At 42.7% G+C, this 21,286-nt stretch overlaps 1 protein-coding gene across 2 annotated transcripts in view; it reads left to right on the forward strand.

Moving 5' to 3' along the window:
• The first annotated feature begins 1,718 nt into the window (after positions 1-1,718).
• Positions 1,719-21,286, forward strand: part of Panx1 (pannexin 1) — a 58,082-nt gene continuing 38,514 nt past the window's right edge. For both annotated transcript variants that reach the window (XM_033764290.1, XM_010633668.2), the window contains exon 1: positions 1,719-2,334. In XM_033764290.1, the coding sequence (XP_033620181.1) occupies positions 2,154-2,334 (181 nt within the window). In that variant the 5' untranslated portion in view covers positions 1,719-2,153. The remainder of the gene's footprint in view (positions 2,335-21,286) is intronic.

The raw sequence follows: 21,286 nt of genomic DNA on the forward strand, positions 1-21,286 counted from the left end.
CTGATGGCATCCTGGGGAGGAACAAAAATCTTCATCTGCATAAATTCTTATTGTTCTAGGATTATTGCTATTGCCCTCTGAGTCATCTATTACCCCCCACCCCCAACTCTTGTACTGAATAAAGGTGTGGCAAGCTCGGGGTCTTTTGTCTTTGCTGCCCAGAGCAGCACTGATCAGGCCCAAAGCTCAGCTTCTTCTCTAAGTCTCATTTTTGTCTTAATTCATTAATTCACCTTCAGCTGCCAAGGCTCACAGGAGACCAGGACTCACTGCAGGAGTTCTGGCAATGTCCCCTTTCCCTGTCCCCTACAGAATGGTGAGGACAGTATGAAATTGTTGTTTCTGATAAAGTAGGCCCATTTTATAACTTCTTGGTGAACACATTAGGAATATTATTGGTATTTCTGGTACATTGTACACATTATACAACACCTTTTTATTATGAAAAGGTTAGTTAAGGGGTTAACCTTTTGGGAGGTTCAGAACACATTAGGTTATTTCCATTATTTCTTATGGGAAAAATGGTCGACTTACAACCACCTTAAATTACAACAAGCCCTCATAAACAAATTGAGCTCATAAACCAAGGGCCCCTGTAAATGTGTTTAGGCTGCAGTTTGGGCATTCATCTCTAAAAGATAGTCCATCACTTCCTATATAGTGTGCTTGTACTTATTTTTATTGTTTTAATTGGCCCACACCGGCTCTGCAGAGAGATCATGTTTCTTTTACTACCTTTAATAAACGTAAAACAGCACTACATTTTGTGCTTATTTTGTCCAATTCTTTGCTCAGGACAAGAAGAACCTAGAAACAATCTCTAGAAGCCAGTAACAGTTACACAGCAGGGAGATGAAAGTGATAAAAATGGCACTCCTGGCTTATGAGTAGACGATGATCCATTTAGTAAGATGGAAAAGATTGGACTTTAGGTTTAAGGAGCCCATAAGGCTCCTTCTGTGACACATCGGAGAGGAGGGTTGTATACGCTCCTTGGGTATGTGAGCACAAGCCAAGGACCTACAAAGAGCAAAGGAGGCAACAAAGCCAAGCTCCAGGGAAACCCTCACATTTAAAGATCCTGCCTGTTCCAAATGTTGGTGGTCAGACTACTTCCTCCTGTAGTTCTCATTCAGTTCCTGTGAAGGGTACAAAAAACTGGTCTTTGCAGACCCCCACACACACACACACACACACACACACACACACACACGCACACACGCACCAGCAGGCACACCTCTGCTGGATTCCTAGCCAAAGCTTCTATTGAGAAGGCAGAGAAAGAAGGACCTGGTAGTGATGATCCAGGCCTGACAGTCACACAAGGTCCACCACCGCACCTTATGAGTACCCCATGCGGATCTCCTGGACCCTCTGCTACCCATTCTCTCTCTACACTGCTTCATTGGCCTTAGAACAGCCCTTCTTGTTCTTTGACGCTTTTCCAATTCCAACTCTGCAATCAGATTTCACTGTGTAGAAATGATGAATGTGGGACAAAAAGGGGGGCTTTCCTGTGCACAGGTGTAGGGGACGCCAGAAGAAATGACTTCAGAAGTAGTCTGTACCAGGAAGTGGGGAGAAGGTTGCAAAAGGCGCAAAGAATTTCCAGAGGTCATGGGCAGACTGATCTCTTCACTAGCGCCCACCTGAGGGGCGCAGGATGGAGCCACGCCCAGCGCGCTCGGCGTCTGCGCGGTTCCCGGAAACTCCACGCCCCCGCTCTTGGTTTCCCGGGGTCGCAGTTGCTCAGTGCTCAGGATCTCACGGAGGGGCGGGAAGCGCTTTGTTCCCGGTTTTGTTCTCCTGCCTCCTGTGATCGTGAGTCCACTAGGGCCTACGCGGGCTGACGGCGCCCCGAAGCACCCGGGTCTCCGCCCAGCCTGTTGCACTGGCAGAGAGCGCGGGAGCTCCTGCGCCCAGCGCAGCCCTAGTCCTGCCTGGGAAGGCGCGGAGCTGAGGCAGTCAGCTGGGAGCCAGACCCGCTGGGAGAAGAGACTGGCGGGAGGCGGGAGCAGCTGGGGAGCCCACAAAGGGAAAGCGAAAGCCGCGCGCCAGGCCGGTGACGGGGTGAAGGCGCCGCGCAGCCCTCCAGACGCCAGTGGGTATCCGCTCTCGTGGGCCTTCCTAGCCCAGCTCGGCTCGCCGCAGCAATGGCCATTGCCCACCTGGCCACGGAGTACGTGTTCTCAGATTTCTTGTTGAAGGAGCCCACCGAGGCCAAGTTCAAGGGGCTGCGGCTGGAGCTGGCCGTGGACAAGATGGTCACGTGCATCGCCGTGGGGCTGCCGCTGCTGCTCATCTCGCTGGCCTTCGCGCAGGAAATCTCAATAGGTAAAGCCCGACCAGAGGGGCGGTCTGAGCTGGGTGCCATTGTCTAGGGCCGTCCTGGTCTGGTGAGGGATGATTTTATGACGCACTGACCTGGGTATGCTCCTGGGAGTGCTCCCGCAGTGAGCATGAAGGTTGGGAAGAAATATGGCCCCCGTTTTGAATCTCATGCATCGTTTGTACCCGTTAACATCATCACTTCTCAGTTCTTTTGTTCCCATTGTCCCACTGATCGAACAGTGGCTTAGAGTTCTTGTCCCATACTTCTGTTGCCCTTGCCACCAGATTTGCCAAGAACATCCATCTCCCCTTTTTCCAAGTCCCCTCCCGATATTTGCTTATTCACCTGAAATTTTGTACCAGAGCAGTTCCGGAGTGACTGAATGGAGTATTCATGAAAAGTGCTTCATGAAAAGTGCGTTCCGCTTCGATGTATTATCTCTGATGCTTCCTTCCATTCTGAAAGGTTGTAAATAATGGGAAAAAACTGCATTTGATAGACGTTAGAGAGATCCTCCACTTGCACACTTCGTTGTGAATGTGAGTTGAATACCCTGCTTGTAAATTCTCATTTCAGCTTAACAGTTCTATGACTTTTGTGTGGTGGTTTGGGAAAGGTCGGAAGGCTGTGGCTGGTGTTCCTCAGCAGCTGTCCCTACTTCAGCACAGAAGTGGAGTGTGCCTGAAGCCAGGGGAAGGTATTTAGGAGGGCTGTAACTTCTGGAGGTGGGGCCAGGAGGGGCGGTGAAGCTAGACCAGTGATGATGAGCCTTTTCCAAGGCAGGCAGCGAACCGCGGAACCAAATCCCCAGCTCCTGATGAGCCTTTTAGAGACCCAGTGCCAAACTGCAGTACAGAGCAGGGAAAGGGGATTTTTCCTCCAAAATTATGCAGAATTGCTCCCCATATATTTCCCTTTTTGTTTTATGTGTGTTTTTAGGGAAAAGTGAACACACCCAACAGTGGCTTGTCCCTATGGGTTGTGAGGACCTATAGTGTGTTTAACTGGCTTAGCTGTCTATAATAAATTCTTTTCAAAGGGCTATCCCCAACTGCAGTCAGGGGAGAAGCGATATAGGTTTCATCTAACTGCTTCAAGCTGAGAAGGGTGGATGAAGGGAAGACCACAGTCTTCTATCTCCCCTTCTAGGGAGATAATTTAACAGGCCTTACGTAAAAATCATGTTATAACTTAGCAATGAAAACCCTCTTTACATCCGGTGGTTGTTGGAAAAAAAAAAAGTCTAGCACATTTGTTACTATCTGTACGATCACTTGGAGTTTGTCAACCTATAAGCAAGAATGAGCAAAAAATTTTTACAGAGATTATAGCATGGATAGTCAAGGTATAAGCACTAAAATAATTAAAAGGGTAGTTTTTGTTTTGTTTTGTTTTGTTTTGTTTTGTTTGTTTGTTTGTTTTTTGAGGCAGGGTCTCACTATGTAGTTGAGACTGACCTGGAACTCACTATGTAGCCCAGGCTGGTCTTGAACTCACAGCGATCCTTCTGCCTCAGCCTCCCGAGTGCTGGGATCACAGGCGTCACCACGCCCAGCTCCAAAAGGGTAGTTTTGGGAAAGAGGCATGTTTAGAAACTTTTTAAGATAATAAAATAGTGAATGTAACTTGTTGACTCATAGACTCTCCACTAAGTGGAGATTATGTATAAGTCGGATACTTTTTTCATAATTTCTAAATTTTTGTTGTAAAAAGATTAAAAATTTAATAAACAATTTTAGCTAAAAAACAAAAACTCTTGTTCAGCTCATAAAAAATTTTTATTTGAACTCCTAAGTTTTGTCTTAGTTATATTTTTCTACTGGGGATTTAAGACCAAGTAATAGCGAGACTTGTATTAAATAAAATTAACCTCTTACTAGCTGACAAGGTCAGTTAAGTCTCCTCAGGCATTATCTTGTAACCATGCATAGATCCTCTAGCTCCTCTGTCAGTGTCGACGATCAGGATATGTCATGCCCTTGCTTGACCATACTGCTTTCTGCAAAAGCCTTGGAGATTTTTTTCCTCCACGTGACACTCCTTTGGCACACTCTTTTTGTTGGATGTTACTGTTTTAGTGTCGAGCAGTCTCCCTGCTCAGGAGGTGGGTGACTCACCAAAGATGTATGATCTTGTGGAAAAGGTTCCCTCATGTCCTGGATCTTTTTGTTGTTGTTGACTTTGGAGGGCCTGGCTGACTTAACCTAGTTACCTTTCCAGTTCTGTTCTCTAAATGTTAGTTGTTGAACCCCCAGAAGAGAAGATCAATATCATTAGCATTGTAATAGGTGTAGTGAACTTAACTATTAAAATTTTACCTGGGTATTAAGCATTTTGGAATGAAAATATAGGTAGGAGACCATTATTACCAATCGTTTGTTCTAGTGGAACAAACATGTAGAATGTTAACCAAAAAAGGCTTTAACTCAAGGACTACACGGTATTTTAGTATAACTATTGTGATATTATCTTTCTTTGTAATACACTTAAATGTGTATCTTAGTATAAAATAGCCATTGTTAAATGTAATCACTCCCCATCCCCCCAAAAAAAAACACAGGAAAAAGCTCTTACCTCAGTAGCTATCTTTTGATAGGATGTCATCTGAGGAAAATATATTGGCCTACAAATATACCTGTTATCATAAGTGACTGGAGCATTAGAGAAAATAAAATATCTCAATTAAAAGGAAATTATTATCATAAACGATATGTTGCAAGACCTGTACAGTTAGAGGGCATGAATACATTTTGTACACCAGAAAAGTAGTAGTATTGAGTATTACAGTTATGTAAAATCTTATGTCCGTCATTGTGGTTTGGTACCAAAAACATCTTTTTAATAACACCTTTTTGTTTACCCCACAGAAAATTAATCTTTTGAAGATGACCAATGTAAACATATCACAATAACATATTTAGAACTTAACCAATATAACTATCTTATAATAACATATTTAGAGCTTAACCCTTTGATGATAACCAATGTAACCAATTTATAGTGACATATTGAGACAATATTTGTTGGATATATCTCCCATAAGGTTTTGAAAATTATTAGCAGTCCCATTTAGTGAACAAAGCCCAGAATAATTATTTTCTGTGTAGCTGCTCCTTTTTTCACTAAGGGGAGTCCCATTTAGCAGTCTTCCCAAACCTAAGGATCCATATTTATTTACTTTGACAAATACAATTTTTTTTTATTTTTATAACTTAGAAAAGCCAGATTGTAACAATTAATACATTATTTGTAGCCAGTAAGAATTTTTTGAGTTATGGTATGTGAGCAACAGTAAACATTACTTTTGTGAATTAAATCTTGGCATCATTTTGATCCGCTGGCAACCTGGGGGAAGAAGGGCATGCCTTCAAATTAACATTTATCTGAAAGGCTTATAATTTAATTATAAGTGATTTCCTTTTACGAAAAAATTTCAAAAGGTGAAAAAAATATTGTTGCTCAAACAAAACAGCTGTATGACTGGACAAATATATAAGATAATTCATTTATAAAACTAGAGTGAACTCAAATATGTCTGGCTAAATTGAATTATAATATCCCTTTTATTATTGTTAGGTTTATAATTGTCTATAAGGCTGGTAGTAACTTTTTGTAGGTCAATTAACAGAGATCCTGTTTTAAGCTTGCCCCTCCCCTTTAAGCCATAAATCTATTTTCGTTCTCTCTGTGGGGGTGGTTTCTTGGTCCTGGACCTGGAAGTGGATTTGTTAGTCATTGCAGGTGAGATGGGTCGCTCAGGAGCAGCTGGTTCGTCACTGTCAGGGGGGTGCTATTGCCTGTTCTCCATGATGATGGAAATAATTGTTGGTTATGATTATATCTCAAGTAAACTATTTTTGCAATTTGCTCTAAGTATAATTGTACAGATTTCACTAACTGGTTAGATAAAAATAACCGTTCCATGGGAAAGACCTGTTTCTTATACCATTGTCTTATTAAACCTGGTGAATGGGGGTGGTTAAGCACAAACAAATGAACCAGATAGAGTTAATACAAAAAGGCTGACAGTTACGTATGCTTTGTTCTATTCTTTGTAACTCCTTTTGTGCTTCTGGAATTAATTTTCCAGGGGAATTAAGATCAGAATCTCCCTGTGATAGTTTATACAAATTCTGATATTAAAAAGTTGCTATCCCTATTTTAGGCCTAATCCAATCAAAGGCAAATCAAGGCCAGTCAGTTATCCACAAAGGAATGTTGAAGCAGTCTTTTAAATCTATAAGTATAAGTGGCTACTTCTGGGGAACTGCTACTGGATTTGGTAACCAGGTTGCAGTGCCCCCATCAGAATGAGGCTTGAATTAATTGCCCATAAGCCCTGAAAGAAACACCATTTGCTTGACCTTTTAGGAATAACAAAGACATTTGTGTTCCAGGGGCTCCTGGATGGTTCTAAATACTCCTATTAAGTTGTTCTAATATAAATTGCTCTAAAATGGTTTGTTGCTCTGTATTATGGGCCATTGATCAACCCAAATGGGGTCATTTGAATTCCATTGTAAAGGCAAAGCTTCCTTGGGCAGAGAAACTTCAACCAAAAAATTTGATCATATTTGATTCCAAAGTGATTATTTTTCTGTTGCTGTTCTATAGGCTGCATTCTGCCCTGAAATTGCTTACCTAATCCTTTTCCCAGTCGTATCACATTTGTAGCATCATTTGTTGAACTGGTGAGGTTTCAGGGAGCAAAGTAGTCACTACAACTCTCCATTCTTCCAATAAATCTTCACCCCACAAATTTACAGGTATGGCAGCTATGTGAGGACAAATATGTCCTAGTTAATCATATAAGGTGGGGAAATGGAACTTTGTAAAATTTGCTGAGGGGCACCAGGACCTGCCAGAGATGATTTAGCTGGTTGTTTGCCCCAAAATGGCCCAAAACACGTGCCACTGATGGACACATCTATGCCTGTTTCTATCAACCCTGTAAAGAATTTGCTGTTTAATTTAATTTTGTACGTGGGCTGGCTTTTGAAAATCTCTTGGGTGATGTAAACCTCTTATTCAGGAATTTCTGGCTGAGAATCCTCTCAGGAAGTTTTAAAGCTAATGTTATTTAATTTTGGTGTAGGCAAGAGCAACAATTGTGCAACATAATCTCCTTGTTCAATTACCCAAAGTCCTGTGGAGCTACGAGGAATCACAATTCAGAGTCAATCAGAATCAGTAATAGTGGAATAATAGTAATGCCTTCCAAAGTTAGAATTTCTCAAGTATCAAACCAACTGTTCTGGGTGGCGGGGGTCTGTAAATTCTTGTGGGGACAGATATGGAATTATCACCTCCCAACAGGTGATGTTTCTGAGCAGCAGGAAGATCTCTTCCTGGAGCTCCTAAGTGTTCCCCTGACAAAGGAAGAAATATCCCTCAGGACACCTGTGCCAATCTGATTTTGTATTTGTGCCTGGATTTGAACCAGGTACAGCTGACTCAGAGGGACTGGAGTCCCCTGTCTCTGATCCCCTATTGTTTCCTGGGCCTGATTCCTGTTTTCACGGCCGCAGTGCACCATCCTTAACATATCTGAAGTGGCAGCCTTTAGTCCAGTGAATGCCTTTTTGGCAGCGAGAACAAGGGCCAGGTGGTAACTATTTTTTTTTTCAAAGCTTGATCTTGTGGCTTTGAGTCAGCTTGTGAAGCCACTTGTATTTTACCTTTTTTTCTGAGATGCCCTGTCTTTCCATAATTAAAGCATTTAAAATCATTGTGTATACCACGTAAATGTTGGGAGATGACTTGAGCTATCAGAGCCAAATTGTAGTAAGGAGACCCAATACTTTGACATGCTTTAATATATGCTCCAAGATTGGCAGAGGAGCGAACAGGATTTATTGCGTTTGTAATCTCTATTAGCATTTTCATGGGCTAGCTGTAAAATAAAATCAGGGTATCTGCTGCCGGGGAATTAGAAATTTGCCTTCTAATCCTTTGTTGCAAATTGTTACAAATTGTGTGTAAGATTCCACTGGCCTCTGCATGATTCGTGTAAAAGATTGTGTTGTTGTACCATCAACTGGCACAGAAGCCCAAGCCCTCCACAGGAGGCCCACTAGATGGCTGAAGAGTAACACTGGGCAATAGGTTTGCCTGTTTAAATCTAAAAAGCCACCCATGCCAGATAACGTATCAATAGTAACTTCTCTCGACTGAGCATCTTCCTGGGCATTCTTATGAGCTTGTTCCCTAATTAAGTCAGCTCAGAGTGCAGATACATTCATGTTTTCACAAGGTGAAAAACATCAGAACCAGAGAATAAGTCTGAAATACATTGTCAAACAGACCCACTGTAAGGGGACCCTGGATGCCATTCATTAGCACGCTTCAGCTGAGGTCCTTCAGGATGTTAAAATCAAATGAAGCGTGAACATACGTGTCCACCTCCATGTTGTCGGGGTCAGGCAAAATTGAGATAGAAAAGCACAAAGGGTCTCCAGCTGTCTGGCCCAATGTCACAGCCTTTTGCAGGGTATGGTGATAGGGGGTGGCCCCAGAAGTGGGTTTTAGAAGAGTAGCACCAAGACTCCTAAGTAGCATGGCTCATAAGGAGGCTACAGGGCTAGTGAATTAGGGTCCTACTCAGATGGGTCCAAAACAGCCTGCTGTGGTGGTGGAGCAGACGCCACAGTGAGATGAAAGCAAAGCGGGGAAGAAGCCAAAGAAGGGGAAGCATGGCCAGAACAACAACTAGAGGAAAGGGTAGCTGAGGTCTCCTGAACTGAGAGAATTTGAGAGCAGAATGGACAAAAGCCCAAGTGGGTAGCATTTGAGGGGAAAGACAAATCACCTCTTCACTGGGCCTCACATAGAATGCTTTCCACGTGCTCCCATGCTTGTAAGTTAATTGTCCCTTCCTTGGGAAAAGATGGGACATATATTTCCACATCTTTTAGCAATTTTATCACTGTGTTCTTTGGTACCAAATACATAAGCTTACTTTCACAGTGACTTAAGCAATTTGACAAAGTTACTCTGATCTAGTGACAGAGATTGATCCATATCTTCAACCCAGTGAAGATAGAAGGTTGCCCCCAGCTGGACACACTTAACCACCAGTGTCCCTTGTCTGCATCCAAAAATCCTCCTGGAAGATCCATGTGCTGTCTTTTTTAGTCTGAGTCTGTTCAACAGGCGAGTTTGCCTGTGGATCTGATTCACATCCACTTTGGGCACCAAATGTAGGAAACAGGGAGGATGTTACTAGAACTCCTGCAGTGAGTCCTAGTCTTCAATGAGCCGGGACAGCACAAGGCAAATTCATGAATTAAGACAGAAAATGAGCTTTGGAGAAGCAGCTGAGCTTGGTCCTGATCATTGCTGTTCTAGGCAGCAAACTTGCCACACCTTTATTCAGTACATCTGGGGAGTTACATGATTCAGGGCAATGGTGAGTATCCTAGAACAGTGAAGAATTTATGCAGATGAAGATTTTGTTCCTCCCCAGGATGTCTTCAGCTGATGTTATCCTGCCTGGAGCATCACAGCATCACTGGACCATGGAGGTTTTAGCTGTGACCAGAGGTGAAAATGGGGTGATGTCTTGACAAGCCACAGCCTGCCTGTAGGCAGGAAAACTAGGCCTAAGCATAATTTAACTGTGAAATGATTTTCCCCCCAAATTATGTAGAATTGCTCCCAACAAACTGCAACCCCAAACTCACCAATTTATTGCAAAGTACCAACAACTGCCCCCGTGTGTGCTGTCATCCAGTGTTTGGCTTCCGGTTTATGCTGGAGTGACTTGGCTCATGTGGCAGCAGGGGCTTTGTGTACCGGCTGCAGCAGGAATGCCCAAAGTTCACCACCACTGGGCTAGATCTTGGGGAAAGCTTATGTCAGTAAATGGGTGGGGATTTGGATAAGAAGAGATGAAACCATTTCCCAGATTTTGAGATGGCAGAGAATGTTCCATATTCCTGGAAAGGGAGTGGCAGAGACTGCCCTAGGCAGGAGGATTAGTCAGGATTTCTGGGATCAGAGAGAAAATGTGGACCTGCATCAGATTATAACAGATGAGCACAGACTGACAGTCCCAAGTGTGGGGAGAGGATAGACTGGTTGAAAGTAGTACTTAGATAATAGCTGGATGGTGATATGCAGGGCCTGCGTGTAAAGGAGGGGAGAGGGCAGGGCTAGAAAGGAACAAAATGGGCATCATTGAGTTCTTCTACATGAATGGTGCCAAGAGTGGAAGAAAAATTTTTTCTGAGATCAAGGAGCAGTAAGAAGCACTTAAATGCCTAGATTTTAATGGGCCACAAAGGGCGAAGACTGAATTTGTTGCAAAGATTGTAGGCCCGTTAATGGAGAATGAAGGTGTTGTTGATGGAAATAGTGAAGTTGAGGGAAGAGTTGAATACAAAAGGGTGATGAGTTTGACAGGAGATTGCCAAATAGTTGTGGAAAGTAGGTTTTCATTTTTTTTCTGGTACTTGGGCAGGCATAATCATTGGGGTTTCCTTTTGCTTTCTAGATAACAAAAATCTGAGGCTTCCAGATGAAAGGAAAACCACCAAATTGCTTGGCCCCTGGAGATAAATCTCTGTTTTCAGCGAATGCTCTGAGTACTGGCTATGTGCTGTACCGAGTGCCAGACACCAAAGACCCAGAAATGAGTAGAGCATGGTCCTGTCTTGGACATCTGGTAGGGGCAGAGAGCCAGGAGGGAAGAGTTGATCATTCTGTGGCCAAAGTCCCCTCCACTCTGGTCTACCTGGCAGAAGGACTCCTGTAGTATCTATACCAGCAGTGCCTCAGATACCTCCGCATGGATGACTGGTAGACATTTTGGGGGATCAGGAGTGGGTTTACCCAGCAAGGGTCTGAGCTCATTGTGTGTGTAGCTCTGCTGTACTTTGAGGGGATGTGAGATTTTGAGACATGGTCCTGTCCCTGCCCTGTGGGCGTTTACTCCAAGCTGGGCACTAGAGTGGACCTGGTAGCAGGTAACGTCATTCGCAAGTGTTTGTTTCACTAGCAAGACAGATGTTGATCTCTGAGCACTTCTAAGGTGAAAGTTGACAAGCTCTTGGATAAAGATTGGGCATCATCCGTGTCTTCCAAAGTACTTCAGGAGTTCCACAGGCAAGACAAGCATGTGGATGCAGAGGACAACCAGGAGAGGCCTCTCAGACCAAGTGTACATGCAGATCAAAGTAGCAGAAAGAGGGGAGAGGTATATAAACTGACAGACGGCATAGTGAGATCCTGTCTGCAGTATTTAAATTTGTGTAATTTAACTATATGCCCTCAGACAAAACCAAAAAATCCAAAAAGGAAGAAACAGAACCATATCAATAACAAAAAGAATGGAGTAATTTAAATGGATGAAGCACTTTGCCCAACACATTGGTCATTGAATGAAGAAGTTATGAGACAACCTGCAAACTCTAAGTGAGGCTTCATCCTGCCTCTCCAGATACCTCTTGGGTGTCTGGCATACTCTCATTGTTGTACATTACATCTTGCATTATATTCTGTCCATGTGGCTACCTCATCTACAAATAATCTTTTATTGAACCCTGGCAGCTAGAGTATGACAGTAGAAGCCTAGCAGACCTTTGATGAATGAAGGAAAGGTGATGGCTCTGGGCATCATCAGATAGGTCTTGAGCCAGGTATGAATGGTGCTGTTCTTTGCATGTCAGATACATTCATAACATGGATTCTGCCCGTAGTTAGCTCAATCCAGCAGAGAAGTTAGACACACAGCTCTCCCAACACAAGATTCATAGGACCTGGGATGTGTTGGAGGTACTGTATGTACTGAAATCTGTGCAGTGGCAGAAAAGGGATTTCTTCTGACTCAGAGGTCAGGGCAGAGAAGAATTTGAGCTGTTCTGAGACAGGATTCCAAGTGTGTAGTATTATGAGGGCTGCAGCAGAGAAGTGTGAAACAGTGTGGGCTGTCCGAGTTTGAGGGGTGCTGTTGCAGACAGATAGGAGATGAAGGTACTTAATAGAGAAAGGAATACAGAAACTCCTTGCTTTCCAGTTTGTATTGGTGCATGTGTATAAAATTAGAAATGAGGAATCACCTTTAATCACTAGACATATTCACTTTGCTCTTTTCCACTTGAATTGATAAGCTAGTATATATAACAGTTCATCGGTTGTGACTAAAATCACCACTCCATGGGGCTCTGTCTCCTTCACCTTTGCAGCAGCTCACACAAGCCCAGCACGTGGGAGTGGATGTGTGGCTTCCCTGGCTGGTGAGGATTGGAGTGGGGGCAGACAGCAGAGGGGACTCTGCATTGCTAGTCTTGATCTGCCATAGATTGTAGATCATCACAGGATCCATGTGGTGCCAAGGGGCACAATGGACTTGATGCTGTGCTCAAAGTAGAAGGGCACATCTGCTGACTTTTACAGTATGGCTACTCTTGGATCCTGATCAGTCCTATGACATGAGAATTACAGGTAAAAACACTCCTGAAGGAGTGACTAGTAGATGCTCTGAACTTCTGATTTGTGGCTGGCATTTTGAAGCCATATGGACTGTGAGCTGCTAATTGTTAGATAGCATATAAGGACTCGAGTATGTACCTGTTCTGGTTGGGCCTGATGCATCTACTTCGCCTTTCCAAAATTCTGTGTCCCCAGATCCCCAGGGGGTAGGATGCTGCAGGTAGGTGTGTATGTGGATGGATCCTATTACACGTAACTGGGGCACTGTAGAGGACAGTTGTGACTCAGCTAGGAAGGCTCCGTGAGGGGGACAGAAGGAAGAATCAGCATTGACTGTGTCTTACCAGCCCTCCCTTTCCTTTTCCTCACTCTATGTCTGGTCTCCCACACAGCAAGTGCTCACTAGGAACTTAGTAAAGGAGATGTTGAGCACATTGGAGATCTTTCCTGGTCCACCCTGGGACAGTGGCTGCCTGAGGGAAAGGAGGAGGAGATGAAGTTTCGAGTTCCAGTCAGATGTCCCCTGGTCTAAACCAGTGCTGGCCTGTACATCAGGACAGTCTCGCTTCTGCCCAGATGTCTGCCTCTGATAAAAACTGTACAGGATGCACATCATTGTGGGAGGGAGGCAAATTGTCCCACTGGACTTATAAGCTTAGGTTATATGGTAAATACTTGAGATTCCTTTTTGTGATTTTTTTTGTGGGGAAGAAGAAAGAATTAGTGTTCCAAATACTGAACGGCGTTGTGAAAGAGGGAAGGGTATGGTTCTGTGTGGCTCAGGCACCACCTGTCTGTCACCATTCTGAAGGCTGCAGGAGGCAGAGTTCTGTGTCATGGGAGGCCCCTCTTTTCTAGCACATGTGTCCCCAAATACCTCTACAAGTTCAGCATGTTTGACTGAAAGAGAAGTTTCAGAAATAAGCCAGGCATGGTGGTACACGCCTGTAATCCCAGCACTCGGGAGGCAGGAAGATTGCCGTGAGTTTGGGGCCAGCCTGGTCCTGCCTCAAAAAAAGCAAAAGAAAGAAAAAGCTGGTGATAACCTGATGTAGAATCCAAGCATGATTGAACTATATGACATTCAGGCCGTGACGTTCTAGAAGTACCTGTCTGAACTATGAAGAAATAAATTCCCTACGCTGCTACTGTTATAGCTTTAATGCCCCCCCAACATATATGTTCAAGCACTAAACCCCAAATTGATAAATGAAGAAAGAGCCTTTTGGAGCTAATTAGGTTTCAGTGAGGCCACAAGAGTGGGACCTCCCTCCCCAAGATGGAGTTAGTGCCCTTTTAAGAAGAAGACAGAGTGTATGACCATATGGAAAGGAATATGAGTATGTAACAAGACAGTGGCCAACTGCAGGCCAGGAATAGTCCTGACCAGAAACTGATTATAATGTCACCTTGATCTGGGGCTTCCCTGACTCCAAAACTGTGAGAAAATAAATGTGTGTTGCTTACGCCACCCAATTTGTGGTATTTTGTTGTATATAGCAGCAGCCTGAGCAAACTAAGACAAAACTTCTAACAGACTAAACTGAGATTCATGACCTTCGGCCTTTCGACAGATGGCTTGTGGTGCCTTGGATTTAGGGCTGTGATGCCTCAGGGGTCTGCTTTGATTCTTGGCACCCTAACCTGGTGAGTAGGTCTGGAATAGGAGCACCCAGGGCTCCTGCCTGGATGCTTCTTGGCCCCAGGCCAAACTGGATCAGATTAGTAGTGGGGACCACCAGGTTCGTTTGGGAAAGGGCTTCCAGTCTGCCAGGACTCTTTCTTTCCCTGCCACTTTTTCCCATTGCCCTACCAGTAGGCAGCAGCATTTCTAGGAATAGAGCTCTGTTCTTGCTATCATTACAGGGCAGGCATTGGACTGGCCCCAGTGAGAAAAAAAAAAAAAAAAAAAAAAAAAAAAAAAAAACAGAATAGCAGCTGCTTCCAGAATATTTGCTTACAATTCCCCTGGGTTTTCTGTAACTTGAGTCTGCAACCTGGTGGCTGAAGTCACTTGCTCTGTTGTGGCTGAATTTAAACAAATTTTAGGAGTATCATCAGGCTACTTTTCAGCATGTACCAGATGGCAAAGGTCATTGATTCTTTTCAAGGCTGTCTATAAGAGTTGGCTAATACTTCAGGTCTCCTATTACAGCCTGTCCTCAACTTACTCAGAACCCAAAGAGCCAAGAAAAGGACATGTGCTATCCAGAGAAGGCTGCTATCATATAGGTCTTTTAATTTCTTAATATTTTCATTATGTTTTTAGCATACAGGTAGTACCTAGATACATTCTTATGGTAAAGGATTTATAAACCTCCTGTACTATTTGCTAGAAGTAACCACAGAAAACCTTTTGTATGCTCTTACTGTACCTTTTCTCTGTTAATATAACTTACATGTGCAGCTTATTTTTTTTCTTTTTATTGAGTTTATTGGTACATTCTAGGTACACAGTACAGTTACATTCATTACTGGGATCTTGTACCTTTACATGACAGGTCTTGGTTCTCATTTTTTTCCCCTTGTCCCTGTCCATATATGTGTAGCTTATTTTTAAAGAAATGTAGTCATGCCATAGTTTGCTTTTCCTCATTTAACATTTGTTCACAATTTCTACTCTTACATAGCATTTGTACATAAGTCTTTGCTCATGCTTCCCTCTTCCCAACATTGAAAAGAAAGGAGATGAGAACAGTATCAGTTTCCAGAAAGATGAAAACATTTTCCAGGATGGCTTTATACTCTTGAGTTCCTATTTCAAGGAAGTAGAAAAAAACAGCACTCAGTGCACTGTGAGCTTAGGTTCCCCATTCATATAGAATGCATTGCAAGGGACATTTTGATGGACTCTCATTTTTAAGAAGGAAATGACCTGTTTCAGAGGTATAACTGCAACTTCTATTTGGACTTCTAAGACATGTTCCCATAACGTGCTGTAAGTTTCCCTCCTGGCACCACAAGTTAGAGAGGTAATTACTTGCATAATTATTAGTTGAACTATCTTCCCACTGGGCTATAAACTCATTTGAGGGTAGAGGGACCATCTCTCCTTAAAACTAAGCATTCAGGTAAGTATTTGTAAATTAGACTCTTTGAATACTGTTATTCTCTCCAATAGGAATTTTATATGTATTCAGAGTTGATTTTTTTTAAATTTCATCAAAAGCATTTGAAAACTCCATGTAGTCACATTGAAGCCAATTAGAATAATGTAATACAGCAAGAATTGTGAAATAACAGATAATAAGCAAACATTTAGTAATGATGAAAAGCAATTTTAAAACATACTAGGGCCCCTGAAAAAATATTTGCAATATCAGAATTCAGTTACTTTTGAATTTTGTTTATAGCAAGTTTTGTTGAGAAGGGTTTTTTTAAAAAATTGTGCACATTTTAATGTTTTCAATTCTGTTAATATGATTTGACTGACAGAGCCTATATCCTTAGAGCAGATTAATATCCATTTATTTTTTCTAATCACATTTAATCATTTTATTTAGATATTTACCACTTCAGTCTGTTTTGATTTTTTTGATGACATGTCAAGACTAGAATACCTTTATTGACATTTATTGCAGAACCCAATCCTGATTGACCTATGATGATTTCCGTATCATATAGTTGACTTCTGGTAAATGAGCCTAGGGCTGTTTGTACTGTTTTGTATGTAGTGCTGTTAATTTTTATAAAAGTACCTGACCATGTTATTATTGCTCTTATGCTGGTTTTTCTAGATGTGAGGAGATACCATACCTGAGTATGTTTAAGTACATTTAATCATTCTCCGTCAGTATTAGAACCACAAGTGAAGAAACTAAAGTTCAGCAGTTACAGTGACTAACTAACATGCCTGCCACGAATTGCTGCGTCTCTTTTGGAGATTAATTCCTCACGGTATATTACGTATTTTAAAAATTACTGAATTACAGGAGTAGGACCATTATCAGCAGGGTCCTTATTGGGACCTTGTCAGATTATCTCACTGTTGAGTATTTTTCTTTTTGATAATTTTGAGGAATACTCTTATTTCTGCAACTTGGGGTATCATTAAGCTTACCCCTTTTCATATTCTTTCCCTGGTATTACTACTGTCTGACTATAGGATGCTGTAATTTATTTTTTATTGGTACATTTTAGGTATACAATACAGTTCCATTCATTATTGGGATCTTGTACCTTTACATGACAGATCTTGGTTCTCATTTTTTCCCCAATTCCCTGGCCTACCTTTGTAATAAATTTTGGATTGGTCATATAAAGTAGCAGTGGTTTGCAAAATATCCCAACTTCAGGATGGGTTTGGCGAATGGTAAATATTTCAGTACGAAGGGTGAGTAGAACATACATCGGTGTGGTATGTTAGGTGGTGAGACAGACCTGCTTGTGGGTGCAGTGTGACTGCCCTGAGGTGTTCTCAGGATCTGGGTCAACCCCAGCCAGCAGGTCTTACCATCATGCTGCTGCTGTGGCAGTGGAGAGAATTTTCTAAATTAATTTAAATTTGCTAAATATCCCTTATCTATGTGTCTATGTATTTGTGTGTGTTGAGGTTGAAGGTCAAATAAGGAAAAATTAAAGCCCTGCCTCTCCCTTTTACTACACCCTAATTTCAGTCTCTTTCCCAAAGGTAACTAGTCTGTTGTTAAGAGTGTATGCTTTTATAGGGTTTTTTAATGTTCTTGTGGAAAACATTATCAGCATTTCAAAATTATAACTTTTTTTTTTTTTGAGACAAAGTGTAGCTATATAGTTCAAGCTGGCCTTAAACAGACTTGTGATCCTCCTGTCTCAGCCTCCCAAGTGTTGGAATTATAGGCGTGCACCACCACACCCAGCCACATAATTAACATTTTAAACAAATACCATTGTTTTTCAGCTTGCTTATTTATCTTTAATGTGCCTTAGAGATATTTTCATTATCAGTGCTTATAGATCTGCCTCATTCTTTTTAAATGTTGTTTAACTGTCCTTAGTATAATCTCTTAGTTCACTTAATTGTACTATTAATAAACATGTATGTTCATTCTACCTTTTTCTGTTACAAACAATGGTTAAGTCAGCACCCTTCTATGTAAAGCATACTCCTCTAGAGTACTGGATCCCAAATATTGGGTTTCAGAAACACTTTACACTCTAAAGTCCAGAAAGCTTTTGTATCTGTTGATACTTACATTAGAAATTAAAAGGGAGAAAATTTAAAAACATTTATTAATTTAAAATAGCCCCTTGCATGTTAATATAGATATTATACAATATATTCTTTAATTAAAAATAACTTCAAAAACAAAAATTTAGAAAAAATGGAATTGTTTTCCATTTGTTTTGATTCATTAAGTTGTGATGTCCCACGTTAGTAGCCTCTTGAAAGCTCTCTTTGTGTGCTTACAAGAGAAGGAGAATATATGACAAATAACAATTTTACTGTGAATTAACCTTGCAGACTTCTTTTGCGAAGGGTCCCACTTTCCAGATTGCCAGGCCACACTTTGAGAACCAGTGCTCTGATGTCACATTCTAGGGAGGAGTTTGACATTCGAAGGTCAAAAAGGGTGCACCTTTTGAATTGAAAAAGTACTTCCCGAAGTTCTTCAAAATACACTTTCAGTTTTTAATTTGCTATTCTTGTGGTTAAGTGGCATCCCAGAGTCTCAGTTTGTAATGCCCTATTAACACCGGGATTCCTCAAGACATGTTTCAGGGTCTCCTCACTTCCTTTGGTGGAATATGAGGACTAACTTTCCTTCTCTGGCTGCCTGACCTTCCCTTTTAGCCCAGAGTGTTTAAGCCTAGAGAGACTGATGGCTCTCAGATGGTTGTTCTTGACTTATGAAATCCTTCCCTCTGAAATCCATCTTAACCGTCTTTTTCTGTTTCCTTTTAAATGTAGCCAACTCAGAACTGACAAATATCATTTGTTAGGAAATATGAAAATGTGTTTACATCTGCTTCATATTTAGTGCTTTAGAGTGACCATTTTTCAAATTCTTCAGAAGCATAGCAGCTCCCAAAGTCTGCCTTTCAGAGAGAAAAGCTCTTCCTCAGCCTCGCTGTTGGTTGGTGAGGCCCATTTCTCTCCCTTCTTTCGGGCAGCAACAGGTTGTTCATTTGCATAATAGATGGCAGTAAGAGAATATGTGGAAAGGCTAGGCACGGAGTTGATATTCAATAAATGTTGGTTGGCTCTGAGCTGAGGGTAACTTAAGCTTCTAAAATCTGAAGGTACTTTGCAAAACTGTAGGCCATGAGTAAACCTGAGATAGTCTCAGGCCCCTCTAGAGGTTCCAGTCAGAGTCAGAGTCAGGGATGTTCAGTGGTCTCTGGAGGCTCAGCTGGGTGAACCTGGGCAACAGTGACTGTAACTTCCCCTCCTCCCCCCAGTGTCCTTGTAGGGAGGAGAGCCCAGGGACTGATAGTCTGATGGTCATGACATTCTTCTCAATAAGGCTTCCCTCTTTTTCTGAAAACACTCTAAGCTTTCGTGTTATTCATTTCCTTGAGCACATTGAAGTGAATAAAGTGTGAATAGAAAGTCACTGCCTTTTAAAGAATGGAAAGAATACTGCCTATTAAACAGTGAGAGACAGCTGTGGCTCATGTGTGATGAGAAGGCATCTCCCCTGGGATCAGTCTCACGCTGTGGCGTGAGGGCACAGGACTAAAATGGGCTGTCTGATATGCTTCTCTGGCCATCTGACTCAGGAACTACAGTTCACACCCACCTTGTGGCATTGGTTCCTTCTGGTCTTTTCTCTCCATTTGTTCATGGAAATGTACCCACTGAGCCCTGTGCTTTCAGTGAGAAGCAGATGTGGTGGAAAAAAAAAAAAAAAAAACCCTAACCCTAATCCAGGCTGAGCTCACTGTGTAATCCAGGCTGGGCATATGGGATTATCCAGGCTGGGTTTATGGGATTACGGGTGTCGACCTGGAGCTCACTGTAATCCAGACTAGTTTTATGGGATTATGGGCGTGCACCACCACGCCCGGCAAACAATACCACTGGACTCGTCAGGTTGAGTGGGGCCTTCGCCTTTACATCAGCGGCCGTGATCCGGGTCTCACCTTTTCCATCAGGCTTTTGAAAGAACCACCTCAGTTCAAACCCATTGCCATTGGCCCCAATTGATTGATATTTGTAACAGCACCTACCTGGTTAATGCTAACGACTCCTATGTTCTTTCCCCTAACGGCACCTATTTTGCCTGCTCCACTGGATTAACCCCTTTGTTGGTCCCACAGCTGTTTTTAGCTCATAGGGACTATTGTGTTTTAGTTTTGCTATTGCCTCGCCTTACTGTTAGGCCCAAGGAGGACCTCCTCTTTTCATCCACTGATTCCTCCCTCCTAAGGCATAAACGTGAACCCGTTTCCGCCATTACCATTGCAGTTCTGCTTGGCCTTGGCGCCGCGACCGCCGGAACTGGTATTTACTCCCTTGTTCGCTCCACCGAAAACTTTAACCAACTACAACGTGCTGTCGATGCAGATATTAGAGAGCTTAAGCAGGGCCTAAAACACCTTAAGAAAACTGTTGCTTCCCTTGCCGAAGTTGTTTTACAGAACCGCTGAGGTCTAGACCTCGCCTTTTTGCGGGAGGGGGGAGTTTGTGCAGCCTTGAAAGAAGAATGTTGCTTTTTTAAAGATAAACTGGGCCTGGTGGATGATAGCATTAGAAGGGTTGAGGAAAGCCTCGAACAAAGGCAGAGGCAACGGGAAAAGGACGAATCTTGGTATCAAAATTGGTTTTCTACCTCCCCCTGGCTGTCCACCCTGTTACCCAGCCTTTTAGGACCCTTTATTGGCTTTATGCTGTTGATTTCCTTTGGCCCATGGGCATTCCGCCGCCTCACGAGTTTTGTTAAGAACCAGGTTGATGAGGCCACCAAACACTCCGTACAAGTGCACTACCAGCAGCTCTCCTCTCAGGACCCTGAAGATAGCCAGCCCTCTGGTGACCATGGGTTCCAACCCCTAAGCTTTGTAGAATTTGAACAGATGGGATTAGCTTGATGCCGGTACCTGGGGGCAGCGTGACTCGCTGGAACACCTATGCATCACGTCCAGGTCCGGAGGCACATCAAGTAGCCTAAGACATGAGCCCTCCACCCCAATCTTGCTTAATTTTATACAGAGAAGGGGGAACTGTGAGAGACTGCTTGGGCCTGCACAAGATGGCTGCCCTCAACCTTAGCCTTTGCCTCGGTGGAAAAATCCCACTAGACTACATACTTGACTTTTGGCAGGTCTAGCCCCTGGGCAAACAGGGAATCTTACAGAAAAAAAAATAGCCCTTTGTGCTAACCATAGGGTCACGGGATCTGGAGCAGGAGGCCGGTGATATTTCCTTGTCCTGCTTGCCCCTAGAGATTGTTAAGTTAAAGATTGCATAGGGTTAACTGTTGATGTACGCCTTCCCACTTACCCCTCCCCACATTTGGTAAAATACTGATTGCTGTATGGGTAAATGCTTGAGTGACTCATGTGATTGGTAGAGGATTTGTTTGAACTGTCCAATAAGCT

Source organism: Fukomys damarensis, unplaced genomic scaffold, assembly GCF_012274545.1.
Source record: "Fukomys damarensis isolate Sample0158 unplaced genomic scaffold, DMR_v1.0_HiC HiC_scaffold_16, whole genome shotgun sequence".
Lineage (NCBI taxonomy): Eukaryota > Metazoa > Chordata > Mammalia > Rodentia > Bathyergidae > Fukomys > Fukomys damarensis.